The sequence below is a fragment of the Anopheles moucheti genome, chromosome 3, assembly GCF_943734755.1.
Source record: "Anopheles moucheti chromosome 3, idAnoMoucSN_F20_07, whole genome shotgun sequence".
Taxonomy (NCBI): domain Eukaryota; kingdom Metazoa; phylum Arthropoda; class Insecta; order Diptera; family Culicidae; genus Anopheles; species Anopheles moucheti.
The window spans coordinates 92,194,301-92,203,038 of NC_069141.1; the positions used below are offsets into that span (position 1 = coordinate 92,194,301).

At 40.5% G+C, this 8,738-nt stretch overlaps 1 protein-coding gene across 2 annotated transcripts; it reads left to right on the plus strand.

Moving 5' to 3' along the window:
* Nucleotides 1–150: 150 nt before the first annotated feature.
* Nucleotides 151–7,440, plus strand: LOC128305759 (glycerol-3-phosphate dehydrogenase [NAD(+)], cytoplasmic). Of its 2 annotated transcripts, XM_053043355.1 has the most exons (8): nucleotides 151–176; nucleotides 428–558; nucleotides 1,214–1,391; nucleotides 3,298–3,877; nucleotides 3,947–4,100; nucleotides 4,168–4,260; nucleotides 6,045–7,076; nucleotides 7,225–7,440. In XM_053043355.1, exons 2-7 carry the CDS (start codon nucleotides 515–517, stop codon nucleotides 6,064–6,066), a joined length of 1,071 nt encoding a protein of 356 aa, XP_052899315.1. In that variant the 5' UTR covers nucleotides 151–176; nucleotides 428–514; the 3' UTR covers nucleotides 6,067–7,076; nucleotides 7,225–7,440. The 2 variants fall into 2 exon arrangements, with proteins under 2 accessions (XP_052899315.1, XP_052899316.1); XM_053043356.1 differs by lacking the exon at nucleotides 6,045–7,076.
* The last annotated feature ends 1,298 nt before the right edge of the window (nucleotides 7,441–8,738 follow it).

The following is an 8,738-nucleotide window of genomic DNA, read 5'->3' on the forward strand; positions in this document are numbered from 1 at the left end:
ATCGTACCAAGTAATAAAATTCTAACTACAAAAAACGCCCTACATTATCTTATCAATGGCTGGTTAGAGACGCTTAACAAGGCTAACGTTTGGGTGTAACACTGATGCGAAGCGATGTGTGGACATTTTTTCAATTATATTCTATTGTTTGCGAGAGGAGGACGCATTGTTCGAAAGTAAGATTTCACTGTGAAAAAAATTCAAATACGAAAACACAATTTCTCTGTTGATTTTCGGACGGTCGTTCACGGTGTGAATCAACCCGAATACAAAAATAAACACACACCTACACGTGGATGCCACAACCTGGCACACCCGAACAAAAACCCGAAGTCATCCGTTTCTCCGTGGCCGTTGATTGAATTCGTATTTCGAGCATTACATAAAACCATTTTTTCGTATCGTTTCATTTCCTACTAACTCGCAGCTTCCTTCTGGTGGTCCATTCCTTCGGAGCTGATCATATACAGCGAGTGTGTCCTCTGTGTACAGAATAGTAGATACCAGCAACACCATGTCTGATAAGGTCCGTGTTTGCATTGTCGGTTCCGGAAACTGGTAAGTGTGGCTTGGTAGACGATACCGGAATGTAGTATATTACCAAATGGCCTTGGGCAAATTGTTCGACGTTTAGTGCGATTGACAGTGGCGTGATATCCTTGTACCGAACATGTGTGTGTGTGTGTGTGGTTCGAACGCAATATCCTGAACAAACAACATTGCTTCGTACGTGAGATGGTCCGCTTCAATGTCAAGACGACCATTGCGTGCATTTAGTGGAAATTTTCCTCGTGAAAAATGAAGAAACCCCACTATTATTCGACACTCGACATTGGAGGTCAGGGTTACGTAAAAGAAGCGAGATAAAGCGGAATGATTCGAACATCACAATACAGTAAAAATGCTATAAATGTGCGCATTTGTGTGGGAGAATTTACCTTCTTATCACCCGAACCGTAGTTAAATTAAACGGGCAGGGCGAGAAAAGACTAATGTGTCCCCAAGCTGACCTACTGCTACAAAGGAGGACTACAGCGTATGAAGGTTGTGTTCTTATGGCCTGAATATTTTCAGTAAACATTTCCCTTTTACCTCTATCGAAACGAACCTAGTGCGTGGGGTATTTTTACATGGGATGTATTTGATTGCACATTTTTCACACAGTGAAAATAGACTAAAATATATCTTCTTCTGCGTTTGCATTACCTTCTAGGGGATCGGCCATTGCCAAGATCGTAGGCGTCAATGCCAAGCGGTTGTCCACGTTCGAAGACCGCGTGACGATGTACGTGTACGAGGAGATGATCGATGGAAAGAAGCTAACGGAGATCATCAACACAACGCACGAGAACGTTAAGTACCTACCTGGACACAAGCTGCCCGAGAACATTGTAAGTTTGTGAATTGATTCGATCGTCTCAAACCATCAAAATATTTGCTTGACCTGTTGCGCCGGCGGACAAAACTTTACGTGGAGGAAGTATTTTTAGGCCGCGCACACCCGTTTGCCCTTTGTCACAGTGCCAAAGTTCCGATGTTCGTAATTATCAACCGGCGCGCCCTTCAACCTGCGCCCCATCTAAGGGCCAAGGAAACTTCCCGTACGTATGTGATTCGATAATGATAGCGCGTGGATAACGATGGCAAATAATTAATTACCACATGATAGCTAAAGCCATACCGGTTGTTTACCTGTAAGTTTTATGATTACAAAGCTTTTTTAAGATGCGGCGCGGTTATCTTATCGGAAGGAGTTCATCTTGAAGCCCTCCAGCGATTAATGATTGCATTTTGAGAGTGAGTCCAATCGGGTTGTTGGACAGTAAAAGAGATTTTTTTTATGAAAATGTCGCTTTGGGGCGCAATTAACGAATTCTTCATTATGATCCTGTTCAAGCATAAAGCACGAACAATCGACTGATTTCATTGACTACATTTTTTCACACATAGCGCTTGACTGTTAACTATGTGGGCGTACATACACGTCAAATACATACTTGTGGAAGTTCCATTCTCTCCATTGCAGTTGTGTAGCGCAATTAAATGTCGGATCGATTGCACGTGACTGCACGTGGCATAACGCGGAAGCTTGCACATTGCGAGATAGATGGCCTCAAGTATGGCAATTTAATGTTTGCTACGTCGATTATCGTATATCCACTTGAGAGAAGTAGACAAGTGCTTTGAGGCCATTAACTAGAGCGCACTAACATCCGACATGTTTTGTCCTATTTTGTAAAGAAGTTGTTTCCGGACGTTTGATCGTACGGCGTTACATTTGTTTTTAGAGTGCTATACTTACACTGTGTTCAAACAGCGCAGTTCCATCTATCACCATTAATCTATCCGACGTACAATCTCTTCTAAACCTATTTTACATAACCGAAGACAGTTCCTCCGAAATGTCGAAACACAGAATCGGCCAGGAAACGAAAGGTTATCACTTCTTCTAAGGCCAATCAGACGCTGCTTAATTCATGAATTCATGTATTTGTTTCCTTCATCGTGAAAAGTCATTCGCAATTCGGGAATTGAACCCGCTGGCAAAGTTGCAAAAAAGCTGTTTCGACTTTATCGCGCTTATCACTAACCTCGGGCTCCCGTAGACAGTTGTCGTACGTTTGTCAACCCGGTTTTCGACAACCGAATACCGAATGCAAAGTGATTATGTAAGGAAAAATGCTGTTTAAATAGCTTTTGTTCAAGGCGTCGGCCAAGAACACGAAAAGAAGAACAGTGTGCGCATTGAAGGGATGGCGAGATAATGATAATTGATCAAACAAATGTATGCAAATAGCTCACCGACGTTATCATACATTTGTAGATGGATGGTTGCACTGCTACGCTTCCTATCTTTTCTTTGTTCGAAGAACTAGTCTTTTTCTCTGGGCATCTTCCGCTCATTGGTTGGTAGCGATCACTGAACCCCATCAATCAAACAACGATCACGGATGAGGATGTTGAAATTCGAACGGTAACAGTGTATACGTAGAGGCGAACACGTTGCATCAGATGCAACTGCATAATCACTCCCGTGAATAGGGAATTTATTTTTAAACCAAACGAAAGTAGCAGTAAACCGCTACGGTAAGAGTCAATACGATCACGAATAGACCAAACCCTTTCCCTTCCTTATTCAGATTTTTTTTTTGGTCTCATCGGAAATTTTAATGTATATCGGAATCGAATTTAGCTCTTTAAAATGTACCAAAAATAGTTGGAATGTATAAATCTGTGGAAATAATGAATTAAAAAGTATGCAATTTATTAATAATAACCATGATATAATATTGTTAGGTTGCTGTTCCGGATGTTGTGGAGGCAGCAAAAGATGCCGACATTCTCATCTTTGTCGTGCCGCACCAGTTCATCCGTGGGCTAGGTACTCAGCTACTCGGTAAAATCAAGCCGACTGCTGTCGGTCTGTCACTGATCAAGGGCTTCGACGTAGCCGAGGGTGGTGGCATGGAGTTGATCTCGCATCTGATCACGAAGCACCTGAAGATACCGTGCTCAGTACTGATGGGCGCTAATCTGGCTGGTGAGGTAGCGGAAGAGAAGTTCTGTGAGACAACCATTGGGTGCCGGGATATGAAGATTGCCCAGACATTACGCGACTTGTTCCAATCACCCAACTTCCGGGTGGTTGTTGTGGACGATGTCGATGCGGTGGAAATTTGCGGTGCGCTCAAGAACATCGTAGCTTGCGGCGCCGGGTTCGTCGATGGTATGGGTCTGGGTGACAACACGAAGGCCGCCGTCATTCGGTTAGGTCTGATGGAGATGATTAAGTTCGTCGATGTGTTCTACCCGGGCAGCAAGCTTTCGACGTTCTTCGAGAGCTGTGGTGTCGCTGACCTCATCACTACCTGCTATGGTAAATATGGTGCCACTGTAATGGGGCTAGTAGCTCGCAAAATATTAATTGTGTGTTTCCTGTAAATAGGTGGCCGTAATCGCAAAGTATCGGAAGCGTTTGTGAAAACAGGCAAAACGATCAAGCAGCTGGAGGACGAGATGCTCAACGGACAGAAGTTACAGGGTCCGATCACTGCCGAAGAGGTGAACTTCATGCTGAAGAGTAAAGGGATGGAGGATAAGTGAGTGTCTATACCGCAAGGTCTCTTTGCAAAATGATCGTTTTGATTTATTGTTTCTTTACTGTAGATTTCCGCTGTTTACGGCCATCCATAAAATTTGTACCGGTCAGGTGAAACCGGAAGGATTCCTGGACTGCCTGCGCAACCATCCAGAACACATGTAAGTCGAACTTCTCCTACTTCTTCTCCTCTCTCGCAAAAACAAAACTGGCCCAACACGCCATCCAATTCGACAAAAATCGTATCATGCAAAAAAGACGCCGGGTGTAGTTGTATCACCAGAGCTAATAGCTTAACACAAAAACTGAGAACTGTGTTTTTAGTACAACATAAGCAATACGAGACAGAGTAGTGTTAGCCACGATCACGTCGGGTCAGTTGAGATGAGCTTTGTTAAGCTATGGAGTAGAAACAGAAGGATAAAATTTGTTAACGTCTTTAAGATGGTGGCGCCTTAGAATTGAATGTTTAGGGATATTTCATAACACTCGGCATCATTGCACCCGGCGTAGATACGTGTGCGTTATGTGTGTAGATCAATCCAAACCAAAACAAACAAGTTAAAAATATGGATATTAAATCCACACAGGTAGTCAGTCAGAATAGCAAATTGTACTAAAACGCCTCCTTTCGGTTTAGTAGGTTTTGAATCGTATGCACAGACACATATTTGCTTCTTCGTTAGTGTCTCCAGTTCTGATCTTTGCGATATGGTTTAACGTTAACGGGTTTTAAATTTATATTTTCCCTTTCAATCCTACATTTTGCGTGAATTTTTCTCTCCGTGGTTTTTTCATGTTTCACGTTTTGTGGTAAAATTTTGCACATTTGGCGAATAATTATTCATCTGTTCATTTACTTAACATCGCTTTTTGTACAGCATAGTTATGTATAGCAGTTTGTGCGTATGTTTATAACACAACGGTAGTAAGCGCATCGTATACTGCTACCGCGTAGTGTGTACAGTTATGGTAATTTGCATCGTAAAAGTGGCATCGCGTTAGCGTTAGAAGGGCTCACTGCCGCTTGAATGTGTGCGGGTATAAGTAAAAAACTGCTGTTTGTAAAAAATGTTTGTTTAATGTTTGTATTTAGTGTAATTTTGCTGAAACCGAAAAATCCCCAATGTGGATAACCATGGATAATAGAAGAACGATGTACATTCGTTGTTAATATATGATTTTCAAGATGTGGTTGTGTTGAGTTGTATGTATTTTACTTTATTGTTAGCTCTGTATTTTGATTTATTTGTTTATTATTACGATCATCCACATATTTCAAGCATCTTAACATCCCCATTTGTTTTCCTTTCGGACGCAAATGTTGGTAGAATAAGTGCCTTTTTGCTTAGGAGCTTTATTAAAATGGTAAAACGTAGACAAAGTACCAATAGACATACGTAACATCATATCAATATTACATGATGTAATAAATAGTACGCAATTGCTTTGCTGTAGTACTTATTGCTACATATCGCTTATTGCTCGTTTGTACTTTCGTTTCAGTTTAAGTGTGAAAAATCTGTTCATTTTCTAAACTAGAAGAAACATTCGGTCGCTTATTGTGCAATATAATGTCTGTTACAGAACTTTGCATGCAAAATCATTAGCACTTTATAGGCATGTGCATGAAATAGCTGCGCTAAAGCATATAAAGATGAAATGCATTAAAAAAGAAATTTTCAAGGAGATTCGGAACATCATTTGGCTTGAGAGAAATAGAAGTGAAAACAAAATTGTTTGCATAATAAATTAAGTCATTCCGTCAAAACAGTTTTATGCACTTCATCCATTACCGAATGTCTGTTATGTATAGTTTCTTACAACATTCCTATTTCTATTTCAATTCTCCGAAAGGACTCAGTTGATCATTGCGTGCGTGTGTTGACCACGAGTTTTACGTTTTTGTTTTTCTTTCTCTTCTCTCCCCGTACCTTCGTTTTAGGACACCATGGGCAAAGCTCTAGAGAAATGCACTTGTTGCTCACACAATGCTACTTCTCTGTCATAAGAATAACAATCACACACACCCAATAGCAATCGATCGCAATTTTCGAGTGTAACTACACATAATCCCATTCTGTGCTATTGTGCATGATCGTCAATGTGCAATACGATCTCGTATAGCAAAAGATATGCTAGTTTCCTTACCTTCCAAAAAACACGACTCATGTGGTTGTGTAGTTTGCATTTTGACTTAAAAGCAATTAAAGTCGATAATACTACCAAAAACCAAGCTTAGCTTACACATTCCGTTTAGATTGAATTCTTTTTGATTTCTTTTAATCTAATTTAAGTTGTATATATTTGTTGGGCTTTTCTCTAATATTTAATTAATGGACATTGGATCGGGAATAGGAATTGGATATTTGGGCGGGGTTTGATTATAATTTATAATAATTTTAGACAGCTACAGGGGTGTGCAAGATGTTAAAGCAATTCAATATCCCTCCATCGTCATTGGAGATTGGTTTAACAGGAAAAACAATCCTGCAAGATATGTGATACGAAAGCTGAAATGAAAGTGAATAAACATCAACAGTTATTGGGATTCGATTGGTATTCAATTGTTGAGAAATACAAAAAAACAGATAAAGGATCAAATTGATTCGAACAAAACTGAACCCTTCTTATCATCGTCACATATTGTATGATTGTAGATTCCTTGCTGTTCCCTCCATTTACGTCCTCCAAATGGGAAAAGTTCATTTTATGTGTTCCATTGAAATTTCCGCTGGGAAATAAGTGACTTTTGTTAACATTACGTTCGGTTTGTATTCATCCTCATCCGTTCGTCATTCTGCACCGATTAAAACAATTTCTCTTAGTCAACCGTTGTGATCCTCCTTCATGTATGCCTTCCCATTGGCGAAACTTGTACCTTTATGTTAAGCTACTAGTCTGCTAGTTAAGTAACGTGAACTAATTTCGTTTTTCCCTTGGACTTGTGTCCTGCTCGTTGGCTGTGTAATCCAAGGTAAGTAACTGCATCCTTTGTACATCTCTGTCGATACAAGATCTACATTGCAATTAGAGGTTCCTTCATCAGAGATTTTGTTGTCCTGTTAGTGATTATTCTATGCAGTTAATGCGTTCTCTTGTACTTATTTTCATCTAAATTATAGGCAAACATTTTCTTAATTCGAGCTTATCGAGTGGATGTGTTTTATGCGGGCGAAGACAGCGAACCCTAATGCGAATTATGCTAGGAGCAAGCAGCGATATTCCTATCTAACGCAACGTGCGCTGATATAGTCATGAAATCATCCGGAATTGCGAAATTTAGTAAAAGTAAAAGAACAAAACGTTCCAGCGATGGAATTTAAGTATCATCACCTCGATATCTCCCCACAGTCCCGCCCAGTAGTTTCCTTTACACGTGGAAATGGTACCGAACGTAGGCCAAGCGAATTTTAGAATTTTCTATTTGATAAATGTTGTTATAGAATAAACAAAGTATTGTACATAGCACGTAATAAATTCGAAAAATTAATACATCGAGAACGCGTGTGATGTGTGTTTTTGGGATATTACCTTGGTAAAAATGTGCAGCGTAACGATTGTTCCAAGTAGATTACATTTCTTGAAAATGAGAAAATTCAAATGCTGTCAGGTGGTCGGTGTTTACAAACACTGATTGCAAGGTTTGGAGATACCACTGACGGACCGATTCCATCTCTTTCCATATTCGCTCTCGCTCGATTATCACTCGTCAACTATGGACCAACAGCATACACTTAAAGGCCACAAAAAGCTACGCGTTCAACTCACTAGGACAAGAGTTTGAGCAATTAGATTACCTGTAAAGCTTACGCAATAACTTCTTTTGTGAAAATGTGACAAAAAATAGTCCGTAACTCAAACACTTTGATAAAATATCGTAATTACTCAGGAAAAAGGCGTTAAAGGAGAAGTGTTTTAATTTTTCTCACTTTCAAAACTCATATTATTTCACGCGGTGAGCAATTTGTTTCTCATTTCTCATCGATTGATTTTTTCGCTCCGATCAGCCCTACCAGAGTGAGGCAGTCGGGTCAGTTGTCAAAGTGAACTGTGCCAGTCAGGAGTTGTGATGGAATTGTTTCGTTTTCCGGTGCAGGTGCAATAAGCAATAGCAGAAGCAATTGTAGGTGTGAGGGAATGGAAAGAAATGAAAACGGCAAAGGATCCGAAGAATGTGTGTTCGCAGGTGTAGCAAGTGTAGCAAGTGGAGCTAATTCCCTTCCAAATACGGGTGGATAAGCTACCGCTCTAGAAGGAGCCTTTCTAATCATTAAAACGTAGGCAGAATCGGTAAAAAAGGAAGCAAGGTTATCCTTTGTTACGGATATTCACGTGCGATTAGCGACAAAAGTTCTCCTGTGCTGTAAAACTCCAAATTGTTGGTTGTGCTTCTGGAACGATTGTTGTTAGTGTTGGTGTATTGTGCTTTTGCCAGTGAATAAAAAGAGCGTTTATATTGCGTCCACTCTGCGTATGCGTAACACCCACTCCACCCACCCATTCTTGACACAAAAAAACAAAAGTGCCTTCTAAATGGAGAGCTACATAAGGGAAGAAGTTCGTACAACACAAACCGAAAAAAGCAAGATGGCGTGCTGCATTGGAGGCCTTTGGCCTACCCCCTCAGCCCTCTGGG

Excerpts from the sequence above, each read along its gene's own strand:
- LOC128305759 (XM_053043355.1), top strand. The coding sequence starts at position 515 with ATGTCTGATAAGGTCCGTGTTTGCATTGTCGGTTCCGGAAACTG. Across the intron at positions 3,878-3,946 it reads CCTCATCACTACCTGCTATG|GTGGCCGTAATCGCAAAGTA; the intron begins GTAAATATGGTG and ends TCCTGTAAATAG. Across the intron at positions 4,101-4,167 it reads AGTAAAGGGATGGAGGATAA|ATTTCCGCTGTTTACGGCCA; the intron begins GTGAGTGTCTAT and ends TCTTTACTGTAG.